The sequence below is a fragment of the Pinus tabuliformis genome, chromosome 6 (genome assembly GCF_031772625.1).
Source record: "Pinus tabuliformis cultivar Carrire ecotype Pingquan chromosome 6, CPIR1, whole genome shotgun sequence".
In the NCBI taxonomy this organism is placed as follows: Eukaryota; Viridiplantae; Streptophyta; class Pinopsida; order Pinales; family Pinaceae; genus Pinus; species Pinus tabuliformis.
The window spans coordinates 189,053,162-189,074,178 of NC_142292.1; the positions used below are offsets into that span (position 1 = coordinate 189,053,162).

Below are 21,017 nucleotides of genomic sequence, written 5' to 3' on the forward strand. Positions count from 1 at the left end.
GATGATGGAATATGCCAAGCAAATGGTAGTAGATCCCATAAAAACTCCTCAAAACTTCCCCGAGACCCATGATGATGTAATCCTACTCCAGCGACTTGGCCATTACATACCCTAGAAATCAATCTTCATTGAACTATAGAAGAAAATAAAAATGGGGACATGAAAGTTATCAAGGACAAATTATCAAATTTAAATTAAAAGAAGTCCTAAATGTTGTTAGGAATTTTGGCTCCAAAATAAAGTTTGAAATTCAAAATTTGAATTTCAAATCTAAAGTTGGCTTCCCTCCTTTTAGGATCACGTCAACCCCTTATTTGTGACCCTTCAATCACTATAAAAGGAGGCTTAGATCATGCATAAAGGACATGAATTAAAAACTTAATCTTCTATGATTTCGTCCAAGCTCTACACCCTAGGGTAATCATGAATATTTAAAGAAGGTGGTCATATTGAAGAAGGGTTTTCTAGCTTTAATTTTTTGCTTTTGGCTCATTGGGATATTGAGTATTTTCTAAGCCCATTCTGCCTCTTCTAAGGCAAGTTCGAGACATCTTTTCTTAGGCCAGATCGAGGGCATGTTTTTTTTGTATTCGAGGGGAACCTAACAACTTGTCTGACACATAACTACTAGTAAGTCGATAGGGGTCCACTGCCTATGCTCCCCTCCATAAAATTGGTCACAACGATGGGATTTGAACTTTGAATTGCTTATTTTTCACAGATTTCAAATTACTTTAGTCACTAATTGAGTTGCCGCTTTGGGGCTTAGATCGATGGAATTTTGAATACTAATACTATGTGAATTTTTTTGCGGTTTCTAAGGTTTTGAATAGTAATGGAAACAAAATATATCGCTAAATTTGAAGATTGTTTTGGTACCTAAACATCTACATCTAATCAATGGCGTTTCTTTGTGCTAGAGCATATATTTTGAGACTATTTTTCATTGAACCTAAGGCTCATTAGATGAAATTTCCTCCTAAAAGTGGCCTCCTAAGGAAAAATAATAAAATAATAGTTAAAATAACAAAATAAGAGATGAATTTTGGAGGAAAAAGAATAAAATTATTATTTTTTTTTAACTTTATTTTTGGCTTATCTCCTTATAGGCTTACTCAAATCTCAAGTGTAGACACTCGTTGGATATGGAATTAAATTCCACATCCAACAAGTACCCATTATGCATATTTCCGAGAAGACCCACATTAATAAAAATTGAAGATACATTAAAAAAGTGTGTCTTCTTAGAATTATGCGTAATTGGTACTCGTTGGATGTGCCATTTAATTTTGCGTCCATCGAGTGTATCCACTTTAAATTTGAGTAAAACCATATGAAGATAAGCCAAAAATACAATTTCTTTTTTCCTTCCAAAATATTTGCATGTATCTCTTTTTAAATTTAAAAGAATTTGATAGGTTTATATATTTTGTACATGAAAATTTTATAGGCACCTTTTGATTGAAATTTCCTCTAATGATTCTTGGATTTGTCTTGCGGTGATCTTTGGTTATTTTTCTGATCTTTTTTTCATGGAGACTAAGACCCTTTTGCAAATTGTTCTAGGGAAAATTGTAGGCTAAGTTTTGGAAACAAATATATGAATTTTATTATTCTGTGGAATTTTAGATTCTATTATGACATGAATACTAACAAGGAGGATGGCAAGGTTGCAACATTGGCAAAAGTAAGGCAACAAAGTTACTGAGCGAGACAGAAATGTGGGCCTGTGCTCTAATACCATGTCAAGAAAGGATGAAAGGTAACTTCTAAATGAATTGAATTTATATTAAGATGATTTCCAATATATACACTTAGGATAGTTATCCTTGTGATTAACATTCCAAGGTCCCTTTATATTCTTATTTTCTATTTACATATTTACAAATATTTTCCTAATCCCGAAGGATTAGGTTTCAACAATATTGAATTTATAATATTGAGTTTAGTATTAGGGTTTATAATAGTGGATTAATATTAGTGTTTATAATATAGGGTGTTTAATATAGTGTGCTTAATACGTATGGTTTACAATGTTAGGGTTTAATATTAAGGCTTATAATATAAGCTGTATAATATTAGTGTTTACAATATTGGGTTTAATATTAGTGTTTATAATATTGGATTTTTTACTATTTGGGTTTATAATAATGGGTTTAATATATAGGATTTATAATATTAGGTTTAATATTAGGATTCTTAACATTGATATTTTAATATTAGAGTTTATAATATAGGGTTTAGTTTTAGGCTTATAATATTGAAGCTTAATATTATGATTTAGGGTTTTATAATGCATATTGGGGCGTTCATGGAATTTTAATAATTTTAATAATATTGTTAATGGTATTAATATTAATATGCACACATCTTGATTAAATGATAATATTAATGATATTAACATTAATATACACTTTAGAGTTCAATGTTGATTGAAATTTCTTTAGTTAAATACTTAATATAAGCTTACTTATATAATTATTATAATTATATAATAATTAATATTAATATTAAATCCATAATACACACTTATTAGTGTGTATCTACATTGTTATTTTAATGTGTATCTACAATTTTATTTATTAAAGTAATCGTGCTAATAAACAATATTCTACATTGGTTGCCAAAAGAAAAAGACAAGGTCTAAACACCCTACACAGCCGCATTTAATGTTGTGGTCAAGTGCATATAGTGAACCCAAAACCAATTCATGATCAAGGAGAAACAAGTTGAAGGGAAACAACTCACACTCGTTCCTCTTTTCAAATGCAATACTACAACCATTAGGAAATGAATATTACCATTATAATTCTTGGTTGAACACAAAGCAAAAAGAGTGGAATTGATGGGACCAACCCTCTTAACCTCATAGTCAATCAATAATTAAAAATATGATTAACATAAAAATAATATAAACACAAATATTTTGTTTGATTACACAATTAATTGGTGAGTACAGTGGTTGGTGTAAGGGGACACTTGTCCCAGCCTCAGAATCCGCTCTCCCACTCTTTGCCTACACTCCAAACCCTCGTCCACTTGGCACTTCGACACTTTGGTTTCTTTCTGCTTGCTGTGAGGGTTTGTCAACTATTCCTCTGCGATTGTGAGGGTCGTTGCAATGGAGCCCAGTATGCGCTTGGCCATGGGCCTTTATGCCTGGTGGTTTGGCAACTCTGTTAACAATTTCTTGTTTGCTGGCTCTTCCATTGGTTTCAAACCTGGGCGCTGTGGTGGTTGTTCCGTTGGCTACTGTGGAGGGTTTCCTTCGTTCTTCAACTGGGTGGTTTACCCTCTCGTGGGCGTTGTTCTTGCTATTGTTGTCTCGGTTTTCTCTGTATGCGTTCGCTATTTGAATCTTCGGTTGCTCGCATGGTTGCTTCTCTGGTTAACTGGTTGTTATTTCTTTTTGTTTACAGGTTGTGGCCACAAGGGACCCTGTTCTCAGCTCTGCTCGTCACTGGGCAAGCTAAGCCTTCTGCTCCATGCTGTAGCTTCTCCTCATAGTTTTGCTTCCTTACGAAGGGCAGTTTCTCCTTATGAGCAGGGACTCCCTCTTGTGGCTGCGACCTAGTTATGGATTCATTCCTCCGGTGCCGTCCACTCCTATGGTAAGTCGGTCTTCAAGCCCTTACCCTCTCTACTCCTTACTTTTCATGTTCAGGATTTGATATACAGATAAATAATGCTTCTTTGTTGGTTTTGACTACAGGTGGGACTTGGCTCTAGGCTCTTGTTTCCGCGCCTGTTTCTGGCTGGTGAATCTGGTAGGGTCGCTCCTTGATATGCATATGTGTTATCTTTTTTTCACAACTCTAGTTTTCTTTTTGTCTAGTAATAGCTTAGGTTGGAGAGATTCAGCTCCTCTACTCCTCGTTTGATGTTAGGTTGCCTTCGGGCCTCAATTGCTTTGTATATTTTTTGTTTGCAACGGTTCATTTTTTTTAAGTCTACATGGTTTTCAAACCCTGACTTCGTTGTTGGCTAAATTATGAAAGGCTCGTCCCATATTAATAGTTACTGGTCTAGATATTCTGTAATTTATTTTCATGCAAAGTCTGTGTTATTTTAAAAGAGAAAGAAATTCATGTGATTATGGGTTACCTCTCTATGCAATGCGGTTTCTATAACACTGGGACTGTTAATCTTTTGAGGGTTTCTCCATATTAGTTGTCTGCTCTCGTACGTCTGGAACTTGTTGTTGGTTGGAATTGTGTATTCAATTCTTTGTTATTATGATGTCTTCGGTTGCTGCTTGAACTGTCCTCGAGACTCTCTGTGTGTCTGGATGACTGTTAGGAAAGAATGCTTGAAAAGAAGAAAAAATGCACTATCATGATTTGTCACTACACACAATAATTTTATGGAAAGAGATACTAGTTAGCTGCAAATGGATTCAGATGTTTTTTCTTAACGGAAAATTATTTTGTTCTTCTATTCCTTCTCTGATGTATTCGAACCAGTTACAATTGGGTATATTTTCCTTTTAAGCTATTTTAAAAGCAGTTTCTCACAACTGCTAGCAGTTACATATATGGTTTTCATGGTTATGATAATTGTTATTTTTACCCTGTTGTAATTTTACGAGAGACAACTAAATAAATAAGATAAAAGAAAATTTGGCTGGAGCAGCCTCCAACTAACCATAACGTCCCTAAATGCTGTTTGACTAATAAATCAAAATGAAAGTCCCTAAATGTTGTTTAACTAATAAATTGAAATGAAAACTAAAAGTTTACTGTGAACGTGTGTGTCTTTGCTGAGACCAAATACCCCAGCCATGATACCCTCAGCTGGATGCTCCTGCATCAAGCTCCCGGGGTAATAAAAATTCATGTTTCCGGTCCATGAGCTTCTCGACTGAATAACCTGCACGCTATATTTGTCCTACATCAAGCCAGGAACTGTCCTCAATGGGACAGTTCTTCCACTTGACAAGGTACTGCAGGTACTCTTTCCTTCGAGTCCGCCTGGCCACTTGAGTATTGAGGATTCTTTTGATCTTAAGGGGCTGAGTTGAAGGCATTTGCCTCATCCATGAGTTACTTTCTTCCTGGGTATCCCGTTTTGGCCATGTCAAACTGTCATCTTTAGGACTGGCAGTGTATGGAAACAAATCTGCCACATTGAAGATGGGTGATATGCCTATCCCTGGAGGCAGCTGTAATGTTGGGTCCCTATAATACTAGTAATTACCCCATTACTATTGTAGTTATACCCATTATTTATATTGTTGTGCCCCTATTACCCCCATATTGTTATTTCTGTGCCCCATAGAATCCCTCTATTGTTATTTTTGTGGCTTTATATTATTATTGTTAGGTCGGTTGGATTATATTGTGACTCCTTAGACTCCTATATATAGAAAGGAGGTTTTGTCATTTGTATCATCCAAGAATTGTTCATTTATGTAATGTAAAGGAGGTTTCCCCCTCGAAGAGGCTGAATTCTAAGGCGTTGATCTCTCTTTTCTATCTTTTCTTGAGCTGGTTTCATAACATTTGGTATCAGAGCTTTGGATTCTAGGGTTTCGCTGCTCCAAACAGGTCATAGTGGAATTTTCGCTATAACTTTTTTTCTATGTGTTTCAGAAGTCACAAAAAAAACCCATTTGAGAAGAAATCGCGCTGAACCATGGGTCCGAATTTCAGAGCTTTTCGCGCGACAATTTCGGAGATATGATCTGAGGAAGTGGGTCTTTTTGCAGACTCCTGAATTACACTCAAAACAGGTGACCTGGGGAAAATCGTCATAACTTTATTTCTGAGCATCGGATTGAAATTTCGTAAGAAGGTACAGAAAGTGGACGGACTGTAGTTTTCTTTTATATATTTTTCAGAGTCAAAGGTTGAAACAATGACACGTGGCACTTCATACAAGTTCGCTCTACTGAACTAGTCTATAATCAGGTCACTGCGGGAGATTGTGCATAACTCTTTCTTGGAGAATCCAATTTGGATCAGACTAGTGGCATTGGAAAGAGGACATAGAAGGCTACTACAGGTCACAATGTCAGAACTGGATGATTCGAAAATACAGAGCTACATCAGATTCAATATCAGGCTTCTACAAAGTAAAAAAAAGGTGTGTAGTTTTTTTTTAATTTTTGCATAAGCTTGGTTTGAAGGAATTCAAAGGGCATAGTAAAGCATTATTATCGGTAACTGATGCCCCGAGGAAAGAAAATGCAAACACCTAGTAAGGAACCTGAAAGCTCTAGCATGACTCATGAAGAAGAGGAAGAAATGCTACATGATATATCAAAATTACAAGAACAAGTGCAACAAATGTCACGCTCACAAAAGCTAACAGATGCTAAGATAAATGGCGTGGAATCTAAGATAAAGGGCATGGAAGCTCAGGTGAATGGCATGGACGCTGAAATTGATGGCATGGATGATAAGATAGAAGAATTGAAGATAAATATGAATAAGTTGCTACAAGAAATGGTCACTAAGGGTGAAAGAGTACTAAAGGAAACTCATGATGAGAACAAAAGAAATGTTAATCATGATTCCATAGACTCTAATGTTGGATCGAAGACTCACCATGTTCCAAAAATCGATATGAGGAAGTTTGATGGCAAGGATCCCGCCACATGGATATTACAGATGGAGCAATTCTTCGATCTCAATAATGTGCAAAACACACAAAAGGTACGTATGGCAACTTTATATTTGGAACCAAATCAGTTTGTATGGTATCAATGGCTTTGTTCTCGTAAACAATTTATCACTTGGGCAATTTTTACGGAAGAATTGATAGCACATTATGAGGATACAAAAAGCAACACTTTTTTTAGCCAATTGATAAGTCTCAAACAAAAGGGTTCAGTAATGGAGCACATTGAGGAGTTCCAAAAATTGAACATAAGGGTAAAAGATATTCCAGAGGAGCATAGGATTGATGTGTTCATAGGGTCTTTAAAGGATAATATCCAACATGATGTGCGCCTTTGGGAACCTGATTCATTAGAGAAGGCATTCAGGTTAGCAAGAAAAATGGAAAGCAAAATTATGGCAACTAGGAAGCATACCATTCACAACTATAAAGACGGAAGTGTTGTTGCCCATAGTCTTCCACAACCTACAAGGTTGACACCACAACAATTGGAAGAAAAAAGAGCAAAAGGGCTTTGTTACAATTGTGATAGCAAATACACAAAGGGTCCTAAGTGTGGTGAGAAGAAATTATTCTACATAGATTGTGAAGAGGAAGAAGAAAAGGAGCAAGAAAGGTCAAAAGAAGAGGATATATTCCAGGAACAAAGCCTAGATGAAGAACAAATAAATCCGACCATATCTTGTAATGCATTGGCGGGAATTACCACTCCTCAAACCATCAAGATAGAAGGACAAATCAAGGAGAAAAAGGTAATAGTGTTGATTGATTCAAGAAGCACCCAGAATTTTATTCATTGTAGGGTAGCAAAAGAATTGAATTGCTTCCTATATACAGCACCAGAGTGTCAAGTGATGATTGCAAATGGAGGAACAATAAATTGTTCTAGAAAGTGCCATAATATCAAGCATGGGAGAATATGTATTGACTAGCCCAATGCTTTCCATTCCAATGGGAGGTGCTGATGTTGTACTAGGAGTCCAATGGCTACAATTGTTGGGTACAATAGCTTTTAATTTTCAAGAACTTTTCATGAAATTTTCTGTGGAAGGAAAGGAAGTTGAATTAAGGGGTATTGCAGGGAAACTAGGAAAGATAATCAGCTCTAATGGCATGACAAAGCTTCTAAAAAAGGAGCAAAGAGGTGTAATTGCACAATTATGTTCGCTAGATGTTTCCACATTGGAATCATCTGTTTCTCCAGATCTCCAAAAAGTCCTGGACAATCATTCCAAGGTATTTGAGACTCCCAAAGGTCTCCCACCTATGCGTGATCATGATCATGCTATTCATCTGATTCCAGGAAGTGTTCCTCCAAACATCAGGCCGTACAAATATCCATATGTCCAAAAAAGTGAAATTGAACGTATGGTTGCAGAAATGCTAGAGGCTGGTATAATTCAACCGAGTCAAAGTTCTTTCTCAGCCCCAGTAGTATTGGTGCACAAGAAGGATGGATCATGGCGCATGTGTCCAGATTATAGGGAGCTCAACAAGCTCACTATTAAAGATAAGTTCCCCATTCCTGTCATTGATGAATTACTGGATGAACTGCATGGATCAATTTACTTCACCAAGTTGGATCTTCGTTCGGGATATCATCAAATCAGAATGAAGATTGAAGACATTCCGAAAAAGGCATTTAGAACTCATGAGGGTCATTATGAATTTTTGGTCATGCCTTTTGGCCTTACCAATGCACCTTCAACATTTCAAGGTTTGATGAATTCAATTTTCAAACCATTCCTTAGAAAATTTGTGTTGGTATTTTTTGATGATATACTAATCTACAGCAAGTCTTGGAAGGATCATGTTGAACATGTTGACAAGGTGCTACAACTATTGGAGGAGAAACAATTATATGCAAAAAGATCCAAATGTTTCTTTGGAGTCCAGGAGGTGGAATATTTGAGTCATATTGTATCTCATGAAGGAGTTAAGGTAGACCCTAGCAAAATTAAAGCCATTAAGGAATGGAAAATCCCCACATCCATAAAGCATCTGCGAGGATTTCTTGGGTTGACAGGGTATTATCGCAAGTTCGTTAAGAATTATGGGAGAATAACAGCACCTCTAACAACATTATTGAAGAAAGATTCATTTTCATGGACTCCGGAAGCAACAAAGGACTTTAAACATCTTAAAGAGGCAATGTGCCAAGCACCGGTCTTAGCTACACCGGACTTCACAAAAACCTTTATTGTGGAATGTGATGCTTCAGGAAATGGAATTGGTGCTGTTCTAATGCAAGATGAAAGACCCATTGCTTTTGAAAGTCGTCCAATCAAGGGAAAGTTTTTAAGCAAAGCTATTTATGAGAAGGAAATGTTGGCAATACTCCATGCACTTAAGAAATGGTGACCCTACCTAATGGGAAGACACTTCAAGGTAAAAACGGATCATGATAGCCTTAAATACTTTTTAGAACAAAGATTATCCTCTGAAGAGCAACAAAAGTGGGTCACAAATATGTTGGGTTATGACTTTGAAATCATCTACAAAAAAGGGAAGCAAAATGTGGTGGCAGATGCACTCTCAAGAAAGGATGAAGATATGGAAGCATTGTTGTGTGCCATTTCTATTATCCAACCAGATTGGATAAATGAAGCAAAGGAGGAATGGAAGAATGACGAAGAAGTGTGGGCACTTATTCGAAAGCTACAACAAGATTCCAGTACTTCTGATACATTTAGCTGGAAAAATGATTCGTTATGGTACAAATATCGCTTATACCTCTGTAAGAATTCCCAGCTAAAACAAAAGATTCTTATGGAATTGCACACTTCTCCCTTAGGAGGGCACTCAGGATTTTTAAAAACTTACCACAGGGTTAAGAAGGATTTTTTTTGGGATGGCCTTAAATCAGATATTCAAAAGTTTGTGGCGGAATGTTTGGTTTGCCAACAAAATAAAGTTGAAACAATTAAGACACCGGGTCTATTACAACCTTTATCCATTCCAAGCCAACGTTGGCAGGAGGTTTCGATGGATTTTATCACAGGTTTACCCAAGTCTGAGGGAAAGAGTGTCATCATTGTTGTGGGGAAAAATGCCTATGTAGGACGATCCTATCCACCTAAGGTGTGACAGTGCCTTAGCAGCAAACAGAGACAGCTATTCTAGTATTCTTCCTTTATGAATTAAGAATGAAGAGAGAGATGGATGGAATAACCGGTGTCTTCCGTTTGTCCCTCGATCCGGCTTCTCTTCTCTTGGAGAGTTCCCAGCTACTTGCCTTCTCGCTCGCCCAGCTTCAAGAGGTTTCTGCAAGATCACAAGAAGAGAACACTACACAAGACATGGATTAATATTCATAACTACTTCAGGATTAGAAATAAACTAAACATACTAATGCATTCATACATCAAAAATACATCAGCATATAGGAGAAACCAAGATAGCTTTATTGATGAATAACAAGGTTCAGGAAGAGATACAACCTAGAGGGCTCCAATCCAGCATCTCCTTCCCTGCAAATGGAATTCCTATCTTCACCCCCTTCAAAGCATTAAGCACCCAATGATTCCAATCTCAAACCAACAACAATTCTTTGCAATAACAAAATTCCAGCCTCTAGATCTCATGGAGGAGAGATCCATATATAGATGTTTGGAGAGAGGATGAGTCAGCTTGAGATCTGACTAGTGTCCTCTCCCTCTGTCAGTTCTTGAGTCCACTTGGAGGTTCTTGCTTCCACTTGGAGATTTGGAACCTCTTACTCATCACCAGTCGAATTCCCTGAGGCAAGTGTCATTTTGGAAGCTTCCTGGGTTTTGACACCTTGAGAAATGAGCCTGCCACATGTCCACTCTCGTTCAGCGCAGGTAGCCAGTGTTCCATTTGACATTCAACGCAGGTAGCCAGTGTTGGCTTTGACATTCAGCGCAAACAGCTAGTGTAGCCACTGAAATGATCCTGAATTGACTTGTTTTTGAGCAGTTTCTGGTGGAGAACTTCTGTGAATTGCTGTGGTTTGTTAGCCTTGTTCCTCTAGGGGTAGGAACAACATGTTTAGGGACTTTGGATCCCTTAGATTATGGACATTTCATGCTCAATGCTGTAAGGCACAAAAATGTCTATAACAGTTGCCCCCTAAAGTATGAGGCCGTTTATCGGGTGAAATGCTTTATCAGGGGGATTCGAAGTTCATCCAATTCTGAGAGGAGACCTGTAATAAGATACAATACAATACATTATTTTTCATACTGCTTTCATGATCTAGCTGAGGCAGGCATTCCCATGCTCAGCTTTATAAATTCATTTTTCTGTACATAGAACAGACAATCGTCTGGTGGTAGACTGATAATTTTGATGAAATTATCATCCTTTGAGTAGGATGATTATCTGCTGCAATGATGTACATGTCAATGTCTTTATCTTTCCTGAATATATATCGCAGCCCGGATGGATGAAACTAGATCCAGGGTCTTCAAATTCGTTCGATCTTCACTCTAAGTACAAGTCGATCCATGTGAGAAATGTTCTGAAGTCGAACATGGAAAGACATCGCTTGATTACCGGTCAATGATGTAAACCGTTAACAAGCGCGAGAGGAATCACCGATAATGATAATGACCCTCAAGGTACTGTCGTCGGAAGTGAGAAACTTGCCATTGAGGCATGCAAGCTTCAAAGTACTGAAGGGGTTGTTCCTAGATCAACTTCTTGGATAATGAGCTGATGTCGACAAGAAGCGATCCGTCACAGGAGGGCCTTAATGAATCCCACATCAGTGACACGGAACGAAGCTAATGATTTTAATGGAGGTGAAAACGATTTGTGACATATGATTCAGGGTGGCGGTCATGAAAGGATGAAGGATAATGTATGGCAGTGGATGGGACACGGTTGACTTTTTCTGAACGACTTCTCTTGAACATATGGCGACACTGATGCGATGGATTGGTAGCATTATCCCAAATATGGATGCTATGGCGAGACCATGGATGTGACCGGTGAATGAAACAACCCAACCCGATTGTGGTACGGAGGAAAAGTGTCATGTTCAAGAGCGACTTGCTACCATCAAAGTTTTCTTAGTTTCTCCCAATTTTTCCCCAGTCATTGCTGACTAGTACCTCTTTATTTTTGTCAAGCTTGAGGAGGATAACATATGCTTGTTCTATAACTTGCCCTTCGGGCAAGCCCATCGCTATGTTTTAACGAGCCTAGCGATAGTGAAACTCGTTCTTGTCTAAAGACAAGTTTGTCGCTATTTAATGATTTTAACGAGTCTAACGACAAGGATAACTCGGTCCTTTTCATTTTTAGAGAGTCTGAAAAGGTACATAAAGTTAACTCCAAAAGTCTTTTTTCGTCATCTAATCCCTTAAGTCCGAAAAAGTATAAAACAATACAGAAGGGATGAGTTTTCGATAGTTTTAACGAGCCGAACAAAACAAGCGCTCGATCTTTTTGTGCAATAATCCCTCAGGTCCAAAAAGATTAAAATCTAGAGGAGGGATAGCTCTTCCTGTCCTTTTAACGAGCTAGAAGGCCAAGGACTCGGCCATCTTTTCATATTTTACGAGTCAGTTGAAAAGAGCTTAAAGAAGACTCGTCTTTTGAGGAACGAGTGATAAACAGGGTTAGCAGCTGATTCCAGGTACAGGTTGGAATTTTCCAATCACGACAGTGTCACAAGGATGGCTAGGTGAAATCACTCTTCGCAGCTGTTCCTCAAAATGGGTAAACAATCATATGGAGGTGAACGATCGGCCAATGGAAAAGTGGAGGTGACGGTGCAAACACGACCAAGGCTTTAATGGCTGATGATATTACATTCACAGTGGTTATTTACCGGGATAGTTCATTTTTTAATGAGCTTAAACGCGGGTGGAAACATTTGCTCGATCTTACGTTTATTTTTTAACGAGCATGAATTACGTGCTAAAACTGCTCAGATCTTGCGTTTATTTTTTAACGAGCATGAACTTTGTGCTAAAACTGCTCGATTACCCAGTCATATGATAAGAATGTCTCATTAAGATTCTATTTTTTATGGAGCTTCATCTTACAAAGCTATGCCCCGCATCCTTTCGTTATGCAAGTTCGGAAACGACTAATCCTACGAGTTTAAAGGGTTAGACCTACAGGTTTAAAAGGAGGACCTAAAAATTTTAAAAAATAAATAGCCGCTCCTTGCTTGCACTCCAAAAGGTTTGCATGCCCCCAGGCATAAAGTACGATTTCAAGGTTACCCCTCAATTTACAGATAAAACATTTGTTTTACCGGGAGAGGCCTACCTCTTTCAGGCTACCCAAAGATTGTTCTGTTATTCTTTCAACAAAACACTTCTTCAACGATGTCTACCGAGATAAACAAAGGTTAGTGACGAGACCCGCCCTCTCACATAACTTTGACAAGAGAATCTTATTCCAGAACAACCCCTCTTCCAACCACGGACGGGGTACGGACTAGTCATATTCTCTCGCGGAAACCTACCCTATACCCAAAGTTTTCCTGCCGAAGCAGACCAGGACGCATGCCCCCTGGGTTCCGGTCATATCCTCCTGGATTACTCGCGCTCATCAGGAGGACGGACCGTGGGTTGAGACATTTCTTGAGTGAATAGACCATTTAGGGATGGTAAATGACTATTTGCGATGCGTGATCTGGGAAACGAAAGTTGGTCCACGAGCTTGACCACTCTTCCTTCATGCGGAAAACACATTACTCTAAAGAGTGAGGAGACTATAGCTCCCATGCAATATATATAGTCTCGTCCAAGGAGTAGGTTATAATCCAAGGGTCCTTGAACGACCATCATGTTCATTTGAACGATCTTCCCTTTCAATGTAATAGGCACATTGGGGAGGATCCCTAAAGGTCGACTGGTTCCTTTATCAAAGCCTGATAGATTTCTCATTTCAGGCAAAAGCGCTGGCGAACCAAGCGCTTTCCAAGCAATAGAGGAAAGGATACTCACAGATGCCCCCTCATCAATGATAGTGCCAACCATTACCATTCTGTATATTTGAACGATAATTCTGAATGGTATGCTTGCTGGCAACCGGGGTCTGCCTAGTTGGTTCCAGTCAGAGGACACAACCAGGTTGCTTGGCGGTGGGACCGAATAGACGGCCGGATATCGCTCTGACGAAATTCCTTCCTGCGATAAAGGAATGGGGGCATTGCCCCCTTGTTCATCAGAGTCAGTGTTGATGAAGAGGATTTGGACGGTGTCGTCTTTATTCTCCTCTGTGATGGTATCATTCGAAGATAGAGCCTCTGGAGGCAAAACCGGGTCAACTGCCGTCTCAACCTTTTGACTTTCGTCAGGCATGGATCCAGATGGTTCATCTTCAATGATAGGTGCTTCGGCTGACCACCTGGGCGGGCCAGCCGGGTTCTCAACTAGTGAAGGACTTGGCAGGAGTTTTTGATATCCAGGAGGAAGTTGCGCTCGTAAAATCGGGCGATCCTCCAGAACTCTTTTAGCCTCGTCTAAGAAGGGACAACGGTGGATGGCGTGATCGCCTTCACACAGTTTGCAGGGAAATCTAGCTTTCCCTCTTGTCCTGGGACTTCACTTTCACTAGTTGACGGTGAGCATTCAACATGGCTATCAGAGGTTGATGCTACCGAATTGTGCAAACGGGGAGACCAGTCCCTTAGTATCCGAGGGATGCAGGGACAATCTCTGTGGAAGTGGTCTCCCTTGCATATGACACATGGCGATTTAGGCCTGGTCAGTGCTGTGTGTGGATTTTTGTCAGACGACTCTCGTTTGCCCCCAGTCGCTTTTGGCTCCTTCTTCTTCTTCTCTTTCTTCTTCTTTTCCTTCTTCTCCTTAGGAACTTGGTTTTTTGTTTTACCAGTTCCGTCAAGCGAAGAGGAAGGAGGAGAGGAAGAATTAGATGAAGTAGAAGGCTGGTGGGCGACTCTGGTCTGGTCTAACTGTTGACTCGACTGTTCAGGAATGGTGGTGTTCTGAACGACATTGGTTGAAAAGAGCCAGACCGGCAGGCCAATTGTCAGTGCTGGAAGCGACAATGTGGCCATATGGGGCGCACCAACATCTCCCCAAGAGGAGAAGGGACTAGGATTTCCACCAAGGGGAATTCCTTGGTTGGTGTGCTCCATTTTTTCAACCTAAAGACCAACGCAGGAATAAAGGGTGATTGTTCCGTTTAAAATAAATTTTAACGACGCTTTAGACACAACTTGCTTTTTCAATTTTAAAGAGTCGAGAAAAAGCTAAAGATGACTCTAGTCTCCTTCGATGTTTTAACGAGCCCGAAGTGACAAATGCTCGGATGGACTTTTTCCGTTATAGAGTCTGAAAAAGGCCAAAAGGAACTGCTCTGGAGTTATAGGCAGAGGGTGTGCCAAACTTTTCGCAAAACCGCAGAATACTTTTTAGGGTACGGGCGGTCGATCTTCCTGAATGTTGTGTTCAGTGCATTGCGATCAGTAGGGCGGCCGACACGGCTTCCTAAGGATAAAAGTTTTATTCCTATAGGGGTCTCCCAATATATACGTGACGGTACGTGGGAGCACAATCCGTACTGGTGCTATCGTCCCTCAGGAGGAATCACCCACCATCCACGAGATCGACAGTCACCAGGCTTAACGACGCTGGAACACGTCTCTAGCCTAGACCTCTATGTTGTGCGTTATGTTGCAAAGCGTTGTTAAGTTCATTCAATTTATTTTAGGTTGATCTTTTTAGAAGTTTGCCTTTCAAGGTTCACCACGAGATGTATGATACAATTCCTAAATGCAGTCTAAAGATGATAAGCAAGCTTTATATCTTTTCAACTTTGAAAATCCTAGCTACTAAGGGAAAAGAAAGACACCATCTTTTCTCAAAGAGCAATCAGTACACTCTAATGCACTTTTCCTAAATCCAACATGCAAACTATCAAAATGCAAATGCACAATGCAAGTGTTTGTTTTCCGCTTTCTTAGTATTGATGCCTACAAAGAAAGCTTTTTGTACAACTTTGAATTTGCTTTTAAATGATAAATACAAACAAGTTTACTTTTTCGAAATCAGAGAAGATAGAAGAGATTACAACACTTAACGATTTTCGAAATGAATACTTGTTTCGACACTTAAAAGAGACAAACTCAAACCAATAAGCAAGAGTAAATGTATAATCAATCTGCAAACAGCCAATGAACTCTCTTCTAAGATCACAATCAACAGATCTGAATCAAGGGCTACAGGATGACTATTTCACTCATGCAAAGGAAAACTGTAAATGACGCCACAAACACATAAAAAAACTCACAGTCTTTTTGTACAAAAGGAGGCGGAATCTAAGCAGAGAAAAGGAGTTATCAGACTGGTACCTATGCTGGTTACAGGCTGCAAAAATCAGAGATCAAAACAAGGCAAAACAGAGCAGAGAACCCCAGCTGCACAAGGACAAACTGGTTCAGCGCAACCTCAACACAGGGGTTTTGACATTCAGCGCAGGTAGCCTTCACGGGACCTGCGTTGAAATGCAGAATCCCTTCACTGGGTCTGCGCTGAAGGATAAACTCTCGTTTCCCACAGGTTTTGGGTCACAGATTGCTATTTAATTCACTGTTTCAGGCCAAATAAAAGCAACAAGCAAGGTGTAATCAAAGGGATGCTTTGAGGGGCTACTAAGATCTATCACAAGGATCATCAAATAATTTGTGAATCCATTGTTCAGATCATAGACAAGTCCAGTGATTGGATCAAAGCAACAACTGTCTACTTTGCATCCCAGAAAAGCAGATGCAATTCGATTGTTGCTGTCAAGTCTATGAAATAAACAATGATAGAAACACAAATAAAATGACTAAACAGATCTCCCCAGCGGAGTCGCCAATTTGTTGTGGGGAAAAATGCCTATGCAGGACGATCCTATCCACCTAAGGTGTGACAGTGCCTTAGCAACAAGCAGAGACAACTCTTCTAGTATTCTTCCTTTATGAATTAAGAATGAAGAGAGAGATGGATGGACTAACCGGTGTCTTCCGTTTGTCCCTCGATCCGGCTTCTCTTCTCTTGGAGAGTTCCCAGCTACTTGCCTTCTCGCTCGCCCAGCTTCAAGAGGTTTCTGCAAGATCACAAGAAGAGAACACTACACAAGACATGGATTCATATTCATAACTACTTCAGGATTAGAAATAAACTAAACATACTAATGCATTCATACATAAAAAATACATCAACATATAGGAGAAACCAAGATAGCTTTATTGATGAATAACAAGGTTCAGGAAGAGATACAACCCAGAGGGCTCCAATCCAGCATCTCCTTCCCAGCAAATGGAATTCCTATCTTCACCCCCTTCAAAGCATTAAGCACCCAATGATTCCAATCTCAAACCAACAACAATTCTTTGCAATAACAAAATTCCAGCCTCTAGATCTCATGGAGGAGAGATCCATATATAGATGTTTGGAGAGAGGATGAGTCAGCTTGAGATCTGCCTAGTGTCCTCTCCCTCTGTCAGTTCTTGAGTCCACTTGGAGGTTCTTGCTTCCACTTGGAGATTTGGAACCTCTTACTCATCACCAGTCGAATTCCCTGAGGCAAGTGTCATTTTGGAAGCTTCCTGGGTTTTGACACCTTGAGAAATGAGCCTGCCACATGTCCACTCTCGTTCAGCGCAGGTAGCCAGTGTTCCATTTGACATTCAATGCAGGTAGCCAGTGTTGGCTTTGACATTCAGCGCAAACAGCTAGTGTAGCCACTGAAATGATCCTGAATTGACTTGTTTTTGAGCAGTTTCTGGTGGAGAACTTCTGTGAATTGCTGTGGTTTGTTAGCCTTGTTCCTCTAGGGGTAGGAACAACATGTTTAGGGACTTTGGATCCCTTAGATTATGGACATTTCATGCTCAATGCTGTAAGGCACAAAAATGTCTATAACAATCATGGTGGTAGTTGACAAACTTACCAAGTATGCACACTTTTGTGCATTATCACATCCATTTAAAGCCAGTACAGTTTCTACTGCATTTATGGAAACAGTTCAAAAGCTACATGGAAACCCAAAGATTATTGTAAGTGACAGAGATCCCATTTTCACTGGAAATTTTTGGACAGAATTATTTTCTTGTCTTGGTACTCAGTTAGCTCATAGCTCATCTTATCATCCTCAATCTGATGGGCAAACTGAGATAGTAAACAAATGTTTGGAAGGATATCTTCGTTGCTTTGTATCTGATAAACAGACACAATGGGTCAAATGGTTGCCTCTGGCTGAATGGTGGTATAACACTTCCTTCCATACAGCAACAAAAATGACCCCATTTATGGCACTTTATGGGTACCAACCACCATCAATCACATCATTTTTAAGAGAAAATTCTAAGGTTCAGGCAGTGGAACATCACATCGAACATCAACAACAAGTCCTCCAACTCTTAAAGGATAACCTCGTGTTGGCACAAAATAGAATGAAACAACAGGCAGATCAACATCGCAGTGAAAGAAGTTTTGATGTAGGTGATTGGGTATTCCTACGGCTACAACCATATAAGCAAATGTCCCTAAAGCAAGCTAAGAAGGATAATAAATTATCACCAAAGTATTATGGTCCGTACAAGGTGTTGGAAAAGATTGGTACTATGGCATACAAATTGGAGCTTCCTGCAGCTTCTCGATTACACCCAGTTTTCCATGTTTCATGTTTAAAGAAGGTCATAGGCGACAAGCTCCCAGTTCAAACAATATTGCCAGAACTTGACGAGGAAGGAAAAATTATATTGGAACTAGAAGCAGTCACAGAAACAAGAACTCGACAGCTACGAAATCGATCAATTTCAGAATATCTTATCAAGTGGAAGAACTTATCCGCTGAAGATTCCACATGGGTGGATGTGAATTTTATGCAGAAGTACCCAGAACTGCTCAAGCGTTGAGGACAACACTTTTTTGAAGGAGAGGGGCATGTTGGGTCCCTATAATACTAGTAATTACCCCATTAATATTGTAGTTATACCCCTTATTTATATTGTTGTGCCCCTATTACCCCCATATTGTTATTTCTGTGCCCCATAGAATCCCTCTATTGTTATTTTTGTGGCTTTATATTATTATTGTTAGGTCGGCTGGATTATATTGTGACTCCTTAGACTCCTATATATAGAAAGGAGGTTTTGTCATTTGTATCATCCAAGAATTGTTCATTTATGTAATGTAAAGGAGGTTGCCCCCTCGAAGAGGCTGAATTCTAAGGCGTTGATCTCTCTTTTCTATCTTTTCTTGAGCTGGTTTCATAACATGTAATTCATAAGCATTGGTAGAGAATTTACGCAAAATTTTGCAAGGGCCAATCTTCTTATACTTCAGTTTGTTGTACTCACCCTTAGGGAACCATTCTCTGCACAAATGTGTGAGGACTTCATCACCAACATTAAATTGTACCTCTCTTCATTTCAGGTCTGCCACTGCTTATAATTTTGACTGCTGTCCTGCAATTTCAACTTTACCTGCTCGTGTAGATCATTCATTGCTTTGGTGAAATCTTCCCCGATAGCACTTTGTCTTTCCAACTGTCCTAGATCCCATAACTCATGCACTCTGTGAGGATGCATGCCATACAAGATCTGAAAAGGACTGTATCCCATGCTGCGATTTGGTGAATCATTGTAAGCGAACTCCGCCTGGGCAAGTACACGATCCCACATCCGTGAATTTTCTCCGATCAAGCTTCGTAGTAGGTTTCCCAAGCTCCTGTTCACCACCTCCGTCTGCCCATTGGTCTGTGGGTGATAAGCGGAGCTGAAGCTCAACTGTGTGTCCAACTTCTTCCACAAGGTGCGCCAGAAATGTCCTGTAAATTTCACATCCCTATCGGAAACAATGGACTTAGGTAGGCCGTGCAGCCTGACTATCTCCGTGAAAAACAAGTGTGCTACATGAGTGGCATCACTGGTTTTTTTACAAGGGATGAAATGTGCCATTTTTGAGAACCGGTCTACTACCACCATCACAGAGTCATAACCTCACTGCGTTCTAGGCAGACCCAAGACAAAGTCCAAGCTGACTGAGTCCCACGGTCTACTCGGAATAGGCAGTGTTGTGTAGAGTCCCGTGTTCTGACTGTGTCCTTTCGCCAACTGACACACTTTACACCTGGTTAGAAATCGCTGCACATCCCTTCGCATCTTCGGCTAGTAATAAAAGTGACTGAGCTGATCTAAGGTCTTATTAATGCTGAAATGTCCGGCTAGACCTCCATTGTGCTTCTCCCAAATGATGTTCTCTCTCATCGAACAGTCGGGAATGCATAGCTGTCCTCCTTTAAACAACAGCTTCTCCTGTAAGTTATAGTCCAACCATGGACTATTATTCCTCGACAAAGGGTTTTAGTAGGCTTCATAGGCCTCCTTGAAATCTGCATATGTCTGATGCAAGTCTGTCAAGTGTTCAAAACCCAGCACTTGTATCGTGCTCTCCTGCAAGAGCAAAACTCTCATGCTCAATGCATGTGCTACCTTGTTGGCCTGTCCACTGATATGCTTCAAAACAAATGTGAAATTCTGCAAGTACTTAACCCACTTTGCATGCTTGTGGTTCATCTTATGCTTCTGTATAACATTCTGCAATGCAAAATTATCAGAAAACGAAACAAATTCATTGTCGAGCAAATAGTGTCTCCAATGCTTCAATGCTTAGACGACAACATAGAACTCCTTGTCGTAAGATGAGTACTTCTACCTGCTTACGTTCAATTTTTCTCTGAAATAAGCAACTGGTTTGTCTTCCTGATTGAGTACGGCCCCAATGGCTGTACCACTGGCATCACAATGGACTTGGAAAATCTTGTTAAAATCAAGCAATCTCAGGATTGGCCTTTTAGTGATCTTCCTCTTCAACATCTAGAAGCTTTTCTCTGCTGCCTCAGTCCAACGGAAAGGTTGACTTGCCTTTTTAATAGTGTCCAACATAGGTGCACAGATTCCACTAAAATCCCTTATAAACTTACAATAAAAACTTGTCAACCCATGAAAACTACGTACCTCGAACAGACTCCTTGGGGATGGCTAGCTAATGATAGCTGCAATTTTCTCTGGGTCCATTTTTAGCTCATTTTCTGCAATCAAAAAACCCCAATAAACTAATTCCCTTTGTAGAAAAGAACATTTTTTCAAATTTATCAGCAACTTCTTTTGCTGTAATTTCTCCAGCACACTTTGAACATGTCGAAAATGTTCTTCTTTGGTTTTACTGAAAATCAGTATATCATCAAGATATACAATCACGAACTTTCCAATGAATTCTTTCAACATCTCATTCATTAAGTGCATAAAGGTACTAGGGGCATTACTTAACCCAAATGGCATCACTAGCCACTCATACATACCTTCATTGGTTTAGAAAGTTGTTTTCCATTCGTCCCCTTCTCTGATTCTGATTTGGTTGTATCCACTCTTCAAATCAATTTTCGAGAAATATGCT

At 39.6% G+C, this 21,017-nt stretch overlaps 1 protein-coding gene across 1 annotated transcript; it reads right to left on the reverse strand.

The window, feature by feature from the left end:
• Positions 1-19,924: 19,924 nt before the first annotated feature.
• On the reverse strand, positions 19,925-20,437 carry LOC149258095 (uncharacterized). The gene is made up of 2 exons (XM_089400868.1): positions 20,285-20,437; positions 19,925-20,158 (listed from the first exon to the last, which is right to left on the reverse strand). The coding sequence occupies exons 1-2, from the start codon at positions 20,435-20,437 to the stop codon at positions 19,925-19,927; spliced, it is 387 nt and encodes a 128-aa protein (XP_089256994.1).
• Between the last annotated feature and the right edge of the window lie 580 nt (positions 20,438-21,017).